The sequence below is a fragment of the Oryctolagus cuniculus genome, chromosome 16 (assembly GCF_051225735.1).
Source record: "Oryctolagus cuniculus isolate XC-2025 breed Fujian yellow rabbit chromosome 16, ASM5122573v1, whole genome shotgun sequence".
NCBI lineage: Eukaryota > Metazoa > Chordata > Mammalia > Lagomorpha > Leporidae > Oryctolagus > Oryctolagus cuniculus.
Genome location: NC_142882.1, coordinates 27,300,140 through 27,318,416, shown reverse-complemented (window position 1 = coordinate 27,318,416; position 18,277 = coordinate 27,300,140). Strand labels below are relative to the sequence as shown.

Below are 18,277 nucleotides of genomic sequence, written 5' to 3'. Positions count from 1 at the left end.
GATGCTGGCCATGGGTTTTTCATAAATTGCTTTGATTGTATTGAGGAATTTTCCTCATATAACCAGTTTGCTTAGAGTTTTCATCATGAAAGGGTATTGTTTTTATCGAATGCTTACTCTGCATCTTTTGAGATAATCGTATGGTTTTTCTTCGGCAATCTGTTAATGTGGTGTATCACACTGATTGATTTGTGAACACTGAATCATCCCTGCATACCAGGGTTGAATCCCACCTGGTGTGGGTGGATGATCTTTCTGATGTGTTGTTGCATTCTATTGGCCAGAATTTTATTGAGGATTTTTGTGTATGTTGATCAGGGATATTGGTCTGTAATTGTCTTTCAGTGCTGCATCTTTTTCCGGCTTAGGAATTAAGGTGATGCTGGCTTCATAGAAAGAATTTGGGAGGATTCCCTCTTTTTCTATTGTTCTGAATAGTTTGAGAAGAATTGCAGTCAGTTCTTCTTTAAATGTCTGGTAGAATTCAGCAGTGAATCCATCTGGTCCTGGGTTTTTCTTTGTTGGGAGGGCCTTTATTTCAATTTCTGTCTCAGTTATGGGTCTGTTTAGGTTTTCTACGTCTTTCTGGTTCAATTTAGGTAGGGTGCATGTGTCCAGGAATCTATCCATTTCTGATAGGTTTCCCTGTTTGCTGGCATACAAGTCCTTGTAGTAATTTCTGATGATTCTTTTTATTTCTGTGGTATCTGTTGTTACGTTTCCCTTTTCATTTCTGATTTTATTGATTTGGGTCTTTTCCCTTCATTTTTAGTTAGTTGGTTCAACGAGGTGTCAATTTTGTTTATTTTTTCAAAAAACCAGCTCCTCATCATTTGGCTGATTTTTTTGTAATTTTTGTTGTTTAGATTCAATGCTATTCATTTCTTCTCTGATTTTAATAATTTCTCTTCTCGTACTAGTTTTGGGTCTGGTTTGCTTCAGTTTTTCTAGATCCTGGAGATGCATTGAAAGCTCATTTATTTGGTGCCTTTCAAATTTCCTGATGTAGGCACCTATTGCTATAAACTTTCCTCTTAACACTGCTTTTGCTGTATCCCATAAGTTTTGGTATGTTGTGTTGTTATCCTCATTTACTTCCAGAAAGTTTTTGATTTCTCTTTTGATTTCTTCTATGACCCATTGTTCATTCAGCAGCATGTTGTTCAGTCTCCATGTGTTTGCATATGCTCTAGGGATTCCTGAGTTGCTAATTTCCAACTTCATTCCTCTATGGTCTGAGAAGCTGCATGGTATGATTCTAATTCTTTTGAATTTGCTGAGACTTGCTTTATGGCCTAGGATGTGGTCAGTCCTAGAGTACGTTCCATGCACTGCTGAGAAAAATGTATATTCTGGAACTGTAGGATGGAAAGTTCTGTAGATATCTGTTAGATCCATTTGGGCTATAGTGCCAATTAAATATGCTGTTTCCTTTTTGATCTTCTGTACAGTTTATCTGTCTATTTCTGAGAGTGGAGTATTTTTTTTTAATTTTATTTAATGAATATAAATTTCCAAAGTACGACTTATGGATTACAATGGCTTCCCCCCCATACTGTCCCTCCCACCCACAACCCTCCCCTTTCCCACTCCCTCTCCCCTTCCATTCACATCAAGATTCATTTTCAATTTTCTTAATATACAGAAGATCAGCTTAGTATACATTAAGTAAGGATTTCAACAGATTGCTCCCACACAGAAACATAAAGTGAAAAATCATAGATGAGTTTTTTTTTAAATGATGATGAAATCAGATCAGACCTATTGTCATGTTTAATCCCAGTGAGAGTCAAGTTGGGAATTGATAATTTCTTTTTTTTTTTTTTACAGAAGATCAGTTTAGTATACATTAAGTAAAGATTTCAACAGTTTGCACCCACATAGAAACACAAAGTGAAATATACTGTTTGAGTACTCATTGTAGCATTAAGCTTCAATGTACAGCACATTAAGGACAGAGATCCTACATGAGGAGTAAGTGCACAGTGACTCCTGTTGTTGACTTTACCAATTGACACTCCTGTCTATGGCATCAGTAATCTCCCTATGCACCAGTCATGAGTTTCCAAGGCTATGGAAGCCCTCTGAGTTCTGCGACTCTTATCTTGTTTAGACAAGGTCATAGTCAAAGTGGAGGTTCTCTCCTCCCTTCAGAGAAAGGTACCTCCCTCTTTGAAGACCTGTTCTTTCCACTGGGATCTCACTCACAGAGATCTTTTTGCCAGAGTGTCTTGGCTTTCCATGCCTGAAATACTCTCATGGGCTTTTCAGCCAGATCCGAATGCCTTTAGGGCTGATTCTGAGGCCAGAGTGCTATTTAGGACATGCGCCATTCTATGAGTCTGCTGAGTATCTCACTTCCCATGTTGGATCACTCTCCCCTTTATTTATTCTATCGGTTAGTGTTAGCAGGTACTAGACTTGTTTATGTGGTCCCTTTGACTCTTAGTCCTTTCATTATGATCAATTGTGAACTGAAATTGATCACTTGGAATAGTGAGATGGCATTGCTACATGCCACCATGATGGGATTGAATTGGAATCCCCTGGTATGTTTCTAACTCTACCAATTGGGGCAAGTCAGCTTGAGCATGTCCCAAATTATACATCTCTTCCCTCTCCTATTCCCACTCTTATGTTTAACAGGGATCACATTTCAGTTAATTTTCAACACTTAAGAATAACTGTGTGATCATTACAGAATTAAACCAGTCATATTAAGTAGAACAGACAAAAAAAATACTAAGAGGGATAATGTATTAAGTTGTTCATTAACAGTCAGGGCTATGCTGATCAATTAAGTCTGCTGTTTCCTTTTTGATCTTCTGTACAGTTTATCTGTCTATTTCTGAGAGTGGAGTATTGAAGTCCCCCATACTATTGTATTGGGGTCTAAGTCTCCCTTTAAGTCCCATAACAAATTTTTAAATAAACCAGTACCCTGTAATAAGGTGCATACACATGTACAATAGTTATATCTTCCTGTTGAATTGATCTGTTATCATTTTATAAAGCCCCTCTTTGTCTCTCTTAACAGTTTTTTGTTAAAGTTTATTTTATCTGATATTACAATGGCTACACCAGCTCTTTTTTCATTTCTGTTAGCATGGAATATCTTTTTCAAACCTTCCACTTTCAGTCTGCATGCATCTTTGTTGGAAAGATGTGTTTCTTTTAAGCAGTAAATAGATGGGTTTTATTCCTTAATCCACTCAGCCAGTCTGTCTTTTAACTGGACAGTAGAGGCCATTAACGTTCAATGTGACTACTGATAAGTAGTAACTTTGCCCTGCCATTTGCCAAAGATATTTTCTAATATGTGCTTTGAACTTCCTACGATCTTTTACCGTGAGGTTTTCTTCCTTTACCTTCTTTCATATTGATGGCTGTTTTTCTGTGTTTCTGTGTGTAACACATCTTAAACATCTTTTGCAGGGCTGGACGAGTGATGACAATTTCTTTCAATTTCTGTTTGCTATGAAAGGTCTTTATTTCACCTTCATTCACAAATGAGAGCTTTGCAGGATGTAATATTCTGGGGTGGCAGTTTTTCTCTCTTAGTACTTGGGCTATATCTTGCCATTCCCTGCTATCCTGTAGGGTTTCTGATGAGAAGTCTGCTGTGAGTCTAATTGGAGATCTTCTGAGAGTAACCTGATGTTTCTCTCTTGCACATTTTAGGATCTTTTCTTTGTATTTCACTGTGGTGAGTTTGATTACAACATGTTGTGATGAGATCTCTTCTGGTCATATATACTAGGAATTCTATGAGCTTCCTGTGCTAGGATGTCTCTGTTCTCCAAACCCTGGAAGTTTTCTGCTTGTATCTCACTGAAAAGGCCTTCTAATCCTTTCTCTCTCTCCATGCCTTCAGGAACTCCTAGAACGTGAATGTTTTTTTTTTTTTAATAGTATCCTGTAGATTCCCAACAATATATTTTAGATTTCTAATTTCCTCATCTTTTCTTTGGTTTGACTGTATACTTTCTTGTGCTCTGTCTTTGAAGTCTAAAATTTTCTCTTCTGCTTCACTCATTCTGCTTTTAAGGCTCTCTAATGTGTTTGTCATTTGATCTATTGAATTGTTCATTTCATTATGATTCATCATCACTATCACAGTTTCATGTTCTACTAGTTTTTCATTTCATTTTGATTCCTCCTTAAGATTTCATTTTCATGAGAGAGAAAATGTCCATTAAGGATTTCTGTAGTTCAAGAATTTGTTTTTGAGAACTTCTAAATGTTGTTTTCATAAATTTTTTGAATCTGTATCTTGCATTTCTTCTATCTCATCATGTTCATCATCTTGAATTGGGGTGTCTTGTTCAAATGCGGGTGTTATGATGTCTTCATTTTTCTTGTTTCCTCAGTTTCTTCATTCATTGCTTGGCATTGTGAAGATATTCTTTGGTTTCTAGCTCTATTTTTTTTTTGCTTTGGTGGTTTTTCTCTTATACATTGACTCTAGATTAAGTGGACTGTCTGCTTTTGATGGATCCTTAGAGGCTTGTGATGGGTGTGTCCACAGAGCTCTGTTTGGTTCTTCAGGGTTAATGGTGACACACCCAGGTTAGGCATGCTAGATATTCTCTTTCTCTCCTTTTTTTTAATTCAGAAGGGAAGTAATTCCACACAGCTGAGTGTAATTGAAGGCAGTCATTGTCTGAGCTCTGGCCCCTGTGGGTATAATATTCGTCTGCTCTGTCACAAGGACCACCCAAAGGATCTCTGCAGTCCTCAGTGTAAGCTCACATTTCCCTGCAATCTCTCATAAGGTTGCCAAGTTTACCAAGTTTGTGGCATCTCCCGAGAGTACTCACGTCTCAGGCACTCCATGAGTTCTCTCACACACCCTCAGCTTTGTTTTTTTTTTTTTTTCACAGTCTCAGTTCATAAGCTCCACACATTCACTAGGTCCTAACCTCCTGTTATTTCTCCCCACCAGAGTCAGGTTTTTCTGTTTGGCTTAGGGCAGGCACAGCCCTGAGGTGGCATAGCTTTTATGTATATCCAGAATGGTGCCTGCTCTTTGTCTTGCTCACCTTTGTAAGGTGAGTGAGAAAAAGAATCGTGTCCATACTCGTCCCTTTTATTTTATTTTATTTTATTTATTTTTTTCTCTCCTCTAGTTAGACTGGTGGACTTTCCCCCATGGGGCTTCAAGCCTCATTCCCTCTAGGCTCTTCCTGCTGCTTCCCCACCAGTGTCTCAGGCTACTGAGGTTTCACCTCACCTCCCTTTCCAGAGCTGGTGTGTAGACTTGGCAGCTGGGGTCCTGAGCCGTGGGTACCTGTGTCCTCCACATAGGTTCACCGTGTCCCACTACTTCTGGAAGAGTTTCCTCTGAAGTTTTTTCCATAACTCTTCCCTGAAACTACAGTATCTCCACTTTTATTAAACTATCTTTTCCTGGATTATCAGTGTGCTCCGTCCCTATTCCACCATCTTGGAGGACTCCTTCCCCCTGTATTCTAATAGTCCTCCCTGGTAGCTCAAGGAAGTTTTGCCAGGATCTTTGTAAAAAAGATGAAACATATTGTATTTCAGGAGAAAAGTGCTTTGTGTAGTGTCACATGATTTGTAAATACCTGGCACCCTAACTTCTGTCTAATGTTCTCCACTTTGCCACACTTAATTAAAAAACATTTATTTTTCAGATCCATTTCAGAAATTGTCACCAGTTCAGATAGTATTGCTTTAGAAAATTTTCCTGAGCATGTTTTCCCTTTTGCTACTAATGCTATGTTTGGAGTGTGTGACTTCAAAAAGCATATCATGAGGCCGGTGCTGTGGCACAGTGGGATAATGCCCTGTCCTGAAGCACCCACGTCCCATATGGGCATGGGCTCAAGACTTGGCTGTTCCACTTCTGCTATGGCCTGGGAAAGCAGTAGAAGATGGCTGAAGTATTTGGGTCCTTGCACTCATGTGGGAGACCTGGAAGAAGCTCCTGGCTTTGGATTGGTGCAGCTCCGACCACTGCAGCCATTTGCGGAGTGAGCCTTTGGATGGGAGACCTCTCTCTCTCTCTCTCTCTGTGCCTCTCCTCTCTCTGTGTAACGTTGACTTTCAAATAAATAAATAAATCTTTAAAAAAAAACAAAAAGCATATCATAAAAATTTTCCCCCTTTCAGTAATTTCTTCTTGAACAATATGCAGTATACATGCAGCTACAGAAAACTACTCTGAACCTTTATCCTGCTTTCTGAAATAGTAAAATTATATTAAACTAGATTTCATGCAATAATAAGCTTATTAAAATATAAACCAAAAGAACACAATGACCATATATAAGCCGAAATGTGAAGCACAACCATATGATCTCCAGATAATTTATTTGTATGAATCCCAGGAATTTTTTTTTAGTGTCAGCAGCTTTCCTAAGTTCTAACTGATAGGCAAAGATTGTGTTTATAGGAGCTTTTTTCTAAGCTTTTAAAAAATTTATTTGAAAATATTGTATATAGAGGAGAGACCCAGAGAGATCTTCCTTCTGCTTTTTCACGTCACAGATGGCCTTATTCAGCAGGGCTGGGACAGAATGAGGCCAGGAACCAAGATCTTCATCTGGATTTCCCACATTGGTAGCATTTGCCCAAGTATTTGGATCATCTTTCATTGCTTTGCTCAGGCCATCAGCAGGAAGCTAGATCAAAAGCAGAACAGTCAGAACATGAACCTGTGCTCATATGAGGGGCTTGCATTGCAGACAGCAGGTTTACTTGCTATGTGACAATGCTGGCCTTGTTTTAATGCAACTTCTAAATGAAATTTTGAAGTTGTATGCATTGTAGTTTGCATGTAATTCAACTTTCTGCCATACTTACTGATATGTATCAGCATTTGAAGTAAGACAAATCAGAAAACACAATGGCTTAACAAATAGCCATTTGATTTGCAGTTCTTTTATTTATTTATTTTTTGACAGGCAGAGTGGACAGTGAGAGAGAGAGAGAGAGAAATTCTGTTGGTTCACTCCCCAGTGGCTGCTGCGGCAGGTGTGCTGTGGCCCTCTTAGTATTGTTTTTGTTTGTTCTACTTAATACTTTTGGTTGAATACTGTAATCAATACACAATTCTTCTTAAGTGCTGAAACTTAACTGAAAAGTGATCGCTGTTAAATATAAGAGTGGATATAAGAGAGGGAAGAGATGTGCAATTTGGGACATGCTCAAGCTGACTTACCTCAAACAGTAGAGTTAGAAACAAACCAGGGGATTCGAATTCAATCCCATCGAAGTGGCATGTACCAATGCCATCTCACTAGTCCCAGTGATCAATTTCTGTTCACAATTGATCGTAATGATAGGACTAAGAACCAAAGGGATCACATAAACAAGAATAGTGTCTGCAAATACTAGCTGACACTGCAAATACTAGCTGATAGAATCAAAAAGGGAGAGAATGATCCAACATGGGAAGTGAGATACACAGCAGACCCATAGAATGGCAAATGTCCTAACAGCACTCTGGCTTCATAATCAGCCCTTAAGGCATGCAGATCTGGCTGAAATGCCCATGAGAGTATTTCAGGCATGGAAAGTCAAGACACTCTGGGGGGGGGGGGGAACCTAAATGAAAGATCTCCACGAGTGAGATCCCAGTGGAAAGAATGGGTCACCATCTTCTACTGTTTTCCCAGGCCATAGCAAAGAGCTGGATCAGAAGTGGAGCAGCCAAATCTTGAACTGACACCCATATGGGATGCTGGCACTGCAGGTGGTGGCCTTACCTGGTATGCCACAGAACCAGCACCAGAAATAGACAATTTGTAAAGTATTTGCCTTTTCAGATTTTCTTTTTCTGACAGTTGTTATCTTCTGAAAAACCCTGGGGCCTGCCTGTTGAAGAGATAGTATGTAGGCTGGCGTTGCAGCTCACTAGGCTAATCTTCTGCTTGTGGCACCAGTACTCCAGGTTCTAGTCCCAGTTGGGGTGCTGGTTCTGTTCTGGTTGCTCCTCTTCCAGTCCAGCTCTCTGCTGTGGCCTGGGAAGGCAGTGGAGGATGACCCAAGTGCTTGGGCCCCTGCACACACATGGGAGATCAGGAGGAAGCATGTGGCCCTGGCTTTGGATTGCCACAGCATGCTAGCCATAGTGGCCATTTAGGGATGAACCAACAGAAGGAAGACCTTTCTCTCTCACTAACTCTGCCTGTCAAAAAAAATGATAATATGTAGCCAAGATTCACCACAAACCCAAGACACTTAAGTGAAGCCTCAATAAATTCTCCAAGTGACTAAACTCTCATTTATGCTCCTGGAGTGATCACAGGAACTGCCCAGCTGAGTGCAGCCCATAACATGGGGTCAGAACTGCAAATCAGGGCCGGCACCATGGCTCAATAGGCTAATCCTCTGCCTGAGGTGCTGGCACCCCAGGTTCTAGTCCAGGTTGGGGTGCCAGATTCTGTCCCAGTTGCTCCTCTTCCAGTCCAGCTCTCTGCTGTGGCCCAGGAGTGCAGTGGAGAATGGCCCAAGACCTTGAGCCCTGCACCCGCATGGGAGACCAGGAGAAGCACTTGGTTCCTGGCTTCAGATCAGCACGGTGCGCCAGCCCAGCCCTCATCCTGACTGTTGATGAGCAGCTTAATATGTTATCCCTCTTATTCTTTATTCATTCTATCATATTCTTTTTTCCCACTGTTCAGTGCAGAAGGAAACCAGAGGGTTTTTTTAAAGTTTCATTTATTTATTGAAAGAGTTGCAGTGAGAGAGAGAGAAAGAAAGCCTTCTATCTGCTGTCTCACCCTCCAAATTACTGCAAAGGCCAAAAGCTGAGCTGATCCAAAGCCAAGACCCAAGAGCTTCTGGGTCTCCCATGCAGGTGTAGTGGCCCAAGGTCTTGGACCATGTTCCACTGCTTTCTCAGGACGTAGCAGGGAGCTAGATTGTACATTCAGCAGGAAGGATTTGAACCAGCCCCCATATGGAATGCTGGCACTGCAGGCAGCAACTTTACCCGTTATGCCACAGCGTTGGCCTCCCGAGTTTTCATTGAACTCCTGCCATTCACCTTCTCTCCCAGGTATGATTCTAGGCCCTCCACATGATTCTAGGAGGAAGGAAAATTAATATATCACTTGTAAGTGTTTTTTCTTCTCAAATTATTCCCCAGCTTGGCAGTACTCATTTTAGGTGTTTAATGCTAGTTTTCTTTTTAGATTTTTTTATTTGTTTGAAAGTCAGAGTTACAGAGAAGCAGAGGGAGAGAGAGAGTCTTCCATCCACTGGTTCACCCCCCAGTTTGCCACAATGGCCGAAGTTGCACTGATCCAAAGCTAGAAGTGAAGAGCTTCTTCTGGGTGTCCCACATGGGTACAGGGACCCAAGGATTTAGGTCATCTTCTACTGATTTTCCAGGCCGTAGCAGAGAGCTGGATTGGAAGCAAAGCCACTGGGACTTGAACTGGCACCAATATGGGATGCCAGCACTGCAGATAGTGGCTTTACCTGCTATGCCACAGTGCTGGTCCCAGTATACTAGTTAATTAAAATGGAAAAATACAGGGCTGGCTCTGTGGCTCAGTGGGTTAACACCCTGGTCTGAAGTATCGACATCCCATATGGGCAACAGTTTGCAATCGGCTGCCCCACTTCTGCTCCAGCTCTCTACTATGGCCTGGGAAAGCAGTGGAAGATGGCCCAGGTCCTTGTGCCCCTTCACCCATGTGGGAGACCCAGAGGAAGCTCCTGGTTCCTGGCTTCAGATTGGTGCAGCTCCAGCCACTGCAGCCAATTGGGGACTGAACCAGCAGATGGAAGACCCACCCCTCTCTCTCTAACTCTTCCTTTCAAATAAATAAATAAATCTTTAAAAATTTTTAAAATAGAAAAATAGAAAAATAGACATAAAATTTGTTCTCATGAAATATGCAGAAATGAATGATGAATTTGGCATGATTGTGAAACATTACCGTCATCTTTAATAATGCAGTTTGGTCTCTTGTTTTTCTGTTGCTATAGCAAAATATATATTTGTTACACGAATTGAGTTGAAACTAAGCACAATATGCTACATTTTGGGGGTCATGTGGTCTGAATCAGTCTTTATTGTCACATAGATGATGTACTGAGCAGTGTTTTAGTGCTATCTATGAAGTTAACACTTAGCATTCTGCAAGAGGAAGAGTTACCGAGTGCTAAAGCACAAATCAGTTAAGTTTGTTTTTGAATTTTTAGAGTAATAGAGTCCTTAATACCTTTGAGAAGCTTAATTGGATTTGGGAATAGGATAAGGAATGTGTGGAGAAGAGAATCTACTAGAGGCTCATTTATTTTTTAAGATTATTTCATTGAAAGGCAGACTTACAGAGATTGGGAGAGACAGGGAGACAAAAGGAGATATCTTCTATCTACTGTTTCCTTCCCCAAATGCCTGCAATGGCTGGGACTGGACCAGGCCACAGCCAGCAGCCTGGAACTCCATCTAGGTCTCCCATATTGGTGGAAGGGTCCAAATACTCAGGCCATTTTCACTTCTCTTTCAGTCAGATTAGCAGGGAACTGGATTGGAAGTGGAGCAGCCAGGACTCAAATCCTCTGTTTACATGGGATGCCAGCAATGATGGTGGAGGCTTAGGCTGCTGCATCACAATTCTGGTGACTATTGCAGGTTCTTAAACAAATCTCTAAGCATTTTTCTCAGTGAGTCACAAGTGCAGATTGTACTGCAGACATTCCCAGGTTCTCTTTTTGGGCAAATAATTCCATTGCTTTCACCTTAATTATGTATAATGTTATTTCAAATGTTTATCATTTGAATGTTTTGGGCAAGTAATTCCATTGCTTTCTTTTTTTTTTTTTTTGACAGGCAGAGTGGACAGTGAGAGAGAGAGACAGAAAGGTCTTCCTTTTTTCCATTGGTTCACCCTCCAATGGCCGCCATGGCTGGCACGCTGTGGCAGGCGCACTACGCTGATCTGAAGGCAGGAGCCAGGTGCTTCTCCTGGTCTCCCATGGGGTGCAGGGCCCAAGTACTTGGGCCATCCTCCACTGCACTCCCGGGCCACAGCAGAGAGCTGGCCTGGAAGAGGGGTAACCGGGAAAGAATCCGGCACCTCGACCGGGACTAGAACCCGGTGTGCCAGCGCCGCAAGGCAGAGGATTAAGCTAGTGAGCCATGGAGCTGGCCACCATTGCTTTCACTTTAATTAGGTATAATGTTATTTCAATTGTTTATCAGTAGAATAATCATAGACTAGGGCAAAAGCTAATTTGTATTCTTTGTCTTACCTGTATTTTCTCTCTTACTTAAAAATATTTATTAGCTTGATAGAGAAAGAAGTTGATGGACTGAGAGATAGAGAGCTTTGACACGTTAATTCACTCCCTAGATAACCATACCAAACATAGTTGGGGCAGGACTGAAGCCAGAATTAAGAAATGGAATCTAGGCCTCCTTCATTTGTGACATCACAACTGCTTCCCCAGGTCTGCATTATCTGTGAGCTAAAAACTGCAGCTGGCATTGGAAATCAAACATAGACACTCTGAGGTGGCACCAGAAACACTAAGCTTAATGCCTGCCCTGTCTTTTAATGTATTTTTTCTCTGACATATTGGAAATGATAGGCATGATGTTTTCCTGGAAATTATCTTCTGTTCATTCCCATCATAGTTTCACTGATATTTTCTTGCCTTTTTTCCTCAATGTTTCTACATACTTCTACTTAACCCTGCCCATTCAAGAGTCAATATTGCCCCTCTGTTAGCCTGCTGTGCAATTCCCCTTGACAGATGTGGCCTTTGTGATTTGAACCTCCTGTTTCCCTCCAGCTTAGGCATTTCTCACAGCCTGTAGATCATGGGTTTGACTCTGCTGAATGCTTCTGAGTGGATTTCTAAACACTCAACAAGTTTAATGAGAAACCATATCCTTTCTTTTTTCCTTTGTATCCACACACAACTGTCGGTGTTTATTTTGTGACAGAATTAATATGTTGACTGGAAATGTAATATTACAGGTGATGATAGCATTTGAAGACCTGGCTGTGTACTTTACTTGGGAGGAATGGCAGAAAATGAACAATGCTCAGAAAATCCTGTACAGAGATGTGATGCTGGAGACCTACAGCAGCCTGTTCTCCTTGGGTGAGTAACACCCATCACATACCCAGTGATAACATTTTCTTGCTATTTGACAAATAAGGGAACACTTTATAATGTTTAATATTGGGCTGGTGTAGAATTGGAGTCCAGGAATGATCTGAATATCTACCCTCTAATAAAAGATTCAAATTGGAACATTTGTTGCATAGCTCCTGGACCAAGCTGTAGTCCTTTAAATAACCCAAGATAGTGATTTCACAAAGTCTTACATGTTTCCATTAATAGGGCACTGCATTACCAAACCTGACTTGATCTTCAAGTTGGAGCAAGGAGCAGAGCCATGGATAGTGGAAGAATGCCTGAATCAGAGCCTTCCAGGTCAGTCTGCACATAAGAGAGAGGGAGACCAAGGCAGAAATTGTGCAGATGGTGACTGGTGCTGTTTCCATGAATTTTTCTCAAGCCTTACTCCTGATGACAGCTGGTTTTGTGCATCAGACACAGGCATTCTAGAGTATTTAGTGATACCAGTGTCTTTCTAACTTTTGTTCTTAGTGAAGATGTTCTTTGAATAAAAAAAATCCAATCATTTTCTGATGTTACTAAGGCTTTTATCTAGGTTTGATAATTCCCCAAATTCTAACTTGTCCTTCTCTAAACTTTCATACCTTTTCCTTCATGCACTTATTAGTTCCTTCAGTGCTTGTTAATTAGGCAATGTTCAGAAACTTTTTTTTTAAAGATTAATGTTTCTGGTTTTTTTTCAAAGATTTATTTATTTATTTGAAAGTCAGAGAGAGAACAAGGAGAGGGAGAGAGAGAGGTTTTCCATCCACTGGTTCACTTCCCAATTGGCTGTCATAGCTGCAGCTGCACTGATCCAAAGCCAGGAGCCAGGAGCTTCTTCCAGGTCTCCCACATGGGTACAGGGGTCCAAGGATGTGGGCCATTTTCTACTGCTTTCCCAGGCCATAGCAGAGTGCTGGATCAGAAGTGGATCAGCTAGGACTTGAACTGGTGCCCATAAGTGATGTTGGCACTGCAGGTGGTGGCTTTACCTGCTATGCTACAACGCTGGCCCTCAGAAACTTATTTCTAACTCATTTCTCAAATTGAGTACCCACTCATGATTTTGCCCAGGAATAGAACTTTCTCAGGACAGAATCAATAAATGTGAACTCTCTCTCTCTTAGTCTCTTTCCTTTTTTTTCCTCTTTGCCTCTCAAATAAATAAGAAAATTATAGTTTGTTGCAAACATTTGAGGAGTGAGCCTATAGCTGGCAAACCTCTGTTCAGTCTTTATCTTTCATTCTGTGTCTCTGACTCTCAAGTAAGTAAATAAGTAAATGCTAAAATATGGTCACGGGGCCAGTGCTGTGGTGCAACGAGTTAACACCCTGGCCTGAAGTGCCAGCATCCCATATGGGCACCAGTTCAAGACCCAGTTGCTCCACTTCCAATCCAGCTCTCTGCTATAACCTGGGAAAGCAGTAGAAGATGGTCCAAGTCCTTGGGCCCCTGCACCCAAGGGAGACCCAGAAGAAGCTACTGGCTCCTGGCTTCAGATCAGCACAATTCTGGCCATTGAGGCCAATTGGGGAGTGAACCATTGGATGGAAGACCATACTCTCTCTTTGCCTCTCCTCTCTCTGTGTAACTCTGACTTTCAAATAAATAAATAAATCTTTCAAAAAAGATGGTCATGAATAAGCCTCTGTGCTGTGACATCAGAAATTAGGAAGCTAGGAATGACACTTTGGTGCAGTGTGTTAAAGCTCCAGCCTGCAGCACTAGCATTGCATATGGGTGCCAGTTCAAGTCCCAGCTGGTCCTCTTCTAATCCAGCTCTCTGCTAATGCACATGAGAAAGGAGTAGAGGTTGGCCCAAGTCCTTGGCTCCCTGTACCCATGTGGGAGACAAGAAAGACACTCCTGGCTCCTAACTTCATCTTGGCCCAGTATTGGTTGTTGTGTCCATATAGGGAGTGAACCACTTCTCTCTGTCTCTACCTCTCTCTCTAATTCTAGCTTTCAAATAAATAAAGTAAATCTTTGAAAAAAGAAATCATAAACTAAGCATGAATTTATATAAAACATAAAAATAAGTGATCCTAGACTAACAAAAAAAGTAATGAGATGCTGAGACCAAGGTCAAGTAGCCTCGTGGGTTTATGTTGAGTGGTTCAGATTTCTTTAAGGTTGGAGTTTGAAGTATGATTTCTCTCCTATTTTTCAGTATCATTGAAAAATATGCAAACAAAAAGATGAGAAATGCATACGAAATGAATCTTTCTGTGCAAATAGGAGGCAATTGATCAAAAGCCTCCAGAAATTCAAATTATCACACGGGAATGTTTATAGAAAGAATTTAGAGGAGGTAACCAGCACTGATGATTTCAGAATGAGCTAGAAAATGCTTTTAAAGAAGATGAGCACATCCCAGTTTGCAGAAACACATTCTTCAAACTGATTGGAAGTGCTTAACCACAGTGGTATATTGTGACTTTTCTCTACCTGTTGTACTTCTGAGAAGCTGAAGGTGTTGGGTGTCCTTAGGAATTTGGGGAAGCTGTCCTAGAGTAGAGACAAAGTATTTTTTCATTTGAAAAATCCCACAAATGATGTTTACCTAGGAAGACTGAATGTAAGACAATCATAGATTCCAATCATACTCCTTAAATGTTGTCTTGCTTAAAGTACAGGAACATTTCACTCTTCTCCACCTACAAGTAAGTGATCAGTAAAACTTTTTCATGTTTATATTTGAAATATCAGAGAAGCACAAAACACACAGTTTTTATAAAAATAAACTGGAGAAAAAGGACAGGGAAAATGGTTGCTAGGTAGTGGGTGAATATTTTTATTAAACATTTGTCCATTCTTTAGAATACTTTATAGTTATTTCATCTTTGTGAAAGGCAGTGTGATAGTGAGAGGAGAAAGAGAGAGAAAGAGGTCCTCTCTTAGCTCACTTCCCAGATGCCTGCAACACTTAGGTCTAACTAGTCTGAAGCCAAAACTCTAGAATTCATCTAGTCTTCCCTGGTGTCTCACAGGTTCCCAGACACATGACCCATTATCTACTTCCTCCCTGTTTACATGGGTAGAGAGCTGTACTGAAAGCAGAGTAGCCGGGGCTGAAACTGACACTGTTTTGAGATGCAGGGATCACACACATCATAGCACAAATGAAATTCTACCATCCTTGAAAAATTCTCATAGTAAAAAGAATCATATTTCAACATTGGGAAACCTCATGGTACAATTTAATATATGAATGTATTAAGGAGAAAAGCCATATAATGGTCATAAATAAGTACCTCATACTGATTTTGTGAAAATATTATGCCACTTGGATAACAAGTGACTTCATTCCCTTTACATGAGTATGCCAGGAGAAATAGTTACATGTGATTCAGTAACATGATTGCTTTTTTCTCATTTCAGTGGTCATGAAAAGGGATGACCTGATTAGGATCAACCAGGAAAGTCATGACAAAAATCTGAATCAGGATTTTATGAAAAATAATAAGACATCAGCTCTCAAGAGAGTTGAATTAAGAAAAACACTTAGTTTAAATTCAAGCCATATTCCAACACTGATTATTAAAAAGGGAAGCTATACAGGATTGAAGCCTGAGGAATGCAGTAAATGTCACACTGTGTATCCCCCCAGTGGGCCTGATCAACTACAGGCTGGAGAGAAATTTGATAACACTAAGATACCTGGAAATTTTCTCCAGTTCTGTGAGCCTCTTGGTCAGCATGACAATATTCACATCATGAAGCAGCCATTTGGACTCACTGGACAAGCAAATGTCTGCACAAGAAAGATGTTTTATAAATCTGAGAGGATTCATATGGCAGAAAACTATAATAAATCAACTGTCACTTTTGGAAAAGCAACTCAAATAGAAAAAGATAAACATGAAAATTTTAGCCTCAATATGTACCAACAAACCTACACAAGAGAGAAACTTTATAAGTACCTTAGGTATGTTGAACCTGTCATTCACCAGTCACATCCTGCAATAAATCAGAGATTAAATACAAGGGAAAAACTCTACACATGTAAACCTTGTGGAAAATCAATCAGTTTTAATTCACCTTATGAATGTAATGACTGCGGAAAAGCTTTTGGACAAAAGTCAGTCCTCAGGAAACATCAGCAGATTCACACAGGGGAGAAACCTCATAAATGTAATGACTGTGGAAAAGCCTTTGGACGAAAGTCAAACCTCATAATGCACCAGAGAATTCACACAGGGGAGAAACCTCATAAATGTAATGACTGTGGAAAAGCCTTTGGGCAAAAGTCAAACCTCATAATGCACCAGCGAATTCACACAGGGGAGAAACCTCATAAATGTAATGACTGTGGAAAAGCCTTTGGACGAAAGTCAGCCCTCCTTGTACACCAGCAAATTCACACAGGGGAGAAACCTCATAAATGTAATGACTGTGGAAAAGCCTTTGGGCAAAAGTCAGACCTCATCATACACCAGCGAATTCACACAGGGGAGAAACCTCATAAATGTAATGACTGTGGAAAAGCCTTTGGGCAAAAGTCAGCCCTCATCATACACCAGCGAATTCACACAGGGGAGAAACCTCATAAATGTAATGACTGTGGAAAAGCCTTTGGGCACAAGTCAGCCCTCATCATACACCAGCGAATTCACACAGGGGAGAAACCTCATAAATGTAATGACTGTGGAAAAGCCTTTGGACGAAAGTCAGCCCTCCTTGTACACCAGCAAATTCACACAGGGGAGAAACCTCATAAATGTAATTATTGTGGAAAAGCCTTTGGGCAAAAGTCAGCCCTCATCATACACCAGCGAATTCACACAGGGGAGAAACCTCATAAATGTAATGACTGTGGAAAAGCCTTTGGGCAAAAGTCAGCCCTCATCATACACCAGCGAATTCACACAGGGGAGAAACCTCATAAATGTAATGACTGTGGAAAAGCCTTTGGGCAAAAGTCAAACCTCATGATACACCAGCGAATTCACACAGGGGAGAAACCTCATAAATGTAATGACTGTGGAAAAGCCTTTGGGCGAATGTCAGACCTCATCATACACCAGCAAATTCACACAGGGGAGAAACCTCATAAATGTAATGACTGTGGAAAAGCCTTTGGGCGAAAGTCAGACCTCATCATACACCAGCGAATTCACACAGGGGAGAAACCTCATACCTGTAATGACTGTGGAAAAGCCTTTGGACGAAAGTCAAACCTCATCATACACCAGCGAATTCACACAGGGGAGAAACCTCATAAATGTAATGACTGTGGAAAAGCCTTTGGACAAAAATCAGCCCTCATCAAACACCAGCAAATTCACATGGGACAGAAACCTCATGAATGTAATGACTGTGGAAAAGCCTTCAGACCTCATCATACACCAGACAATTCACACAGGGCAGAAACCTCATGAATGTAATGATTGTGGAAAAGCCTTTATACAAAAGTCACACCTCATAAAGCACCAGAAAATTCACACAGATGAGAAGTCCTATCAATATAATGACTATGGGAAAGCCGTTGGATGAAAGTCAGACCTCCTCATACATCAGTGAATTCACACAGGGCAGAAACCTCATAAGTGTAATGACTGTGGCAAAACCTTTTTATGACATATCACACTAAAGAATTCACACAGGGGAGACCCATGAATGTAATGACCAGGGGAAAGCCTCTTAATAAAAGTCAGTCCTTTGGAAACATCAGAGAATTCACACAGGGAAGAAACCTCATGAGTGTAATTACTGTGGAAAAGCCTTTGGACAAAAGACAAACCTCATATCATAGCAGAGAATTAACACAGGGTAGAAAACTCATGAATGGAATAACTGTGGAAAAGCATTTAGCCATAAGTCAACCCTCATCGTGCATCAGAGAATTCACACAGGGCAGAAACCTTATGAATTTAATGACTGGAAAACCCTTTGGACAAATGTCAAACCTCATAATGCACCAGAGAGTGCACACAGTGTTGAAACTTCATGAGTATAATGACTGTGGAAAAACTTTTAGTTCCAACTCCAAATGCATCACAGGATTCACCCAGGGAAATAATCTTATAAATGTAATGACTGCAGAAAAGCATTTTTCTATAAATTATACCTCATATCAAACAGAATTCACACAGGGCAGAAACCTTATGAATCTAATGAGTGTGGAAAAGCCTTTAGAAATCATATGTTATAAATCAT

At 40.7% G+C, this 18,277-nt stretch overlaps 1 protein-coding gene across 2 annotated transcripts in view; it reads left to right on the top strand.

Annotated features, from left to right (window-relative positions):
- The window catches only part of LOC149121637 (uncharacterized), a 30,097-nt gene extending 12,020 nt beyond the window's left edge, over positions 1-18,077 (top strand). For both annotated transcript variants that reach the window (XM_089315065.1, XM_089315066.1), the window contains exons 2-4: positions 11,967-12,093; positions 12,337-12,429; positions 15,500-18,077. In XM_089315065.1, the coding sequence (XP_089171191.1) occupies positions 11,967-12,093; positions 12,337-12,429; positions 15,500-17,499 (2,220 nt within the window). In that variant the 3' untranslated portion in view covers positions 17,500-18,077. The remainder of the gene's footprint in view (positions 1-11,966; positions 12,094-12,336; positions 12,430-15,499) is intronic.
- The last annotated feature ends 200 nt before the right edge of the window (positions 18,078-18,277 follow it).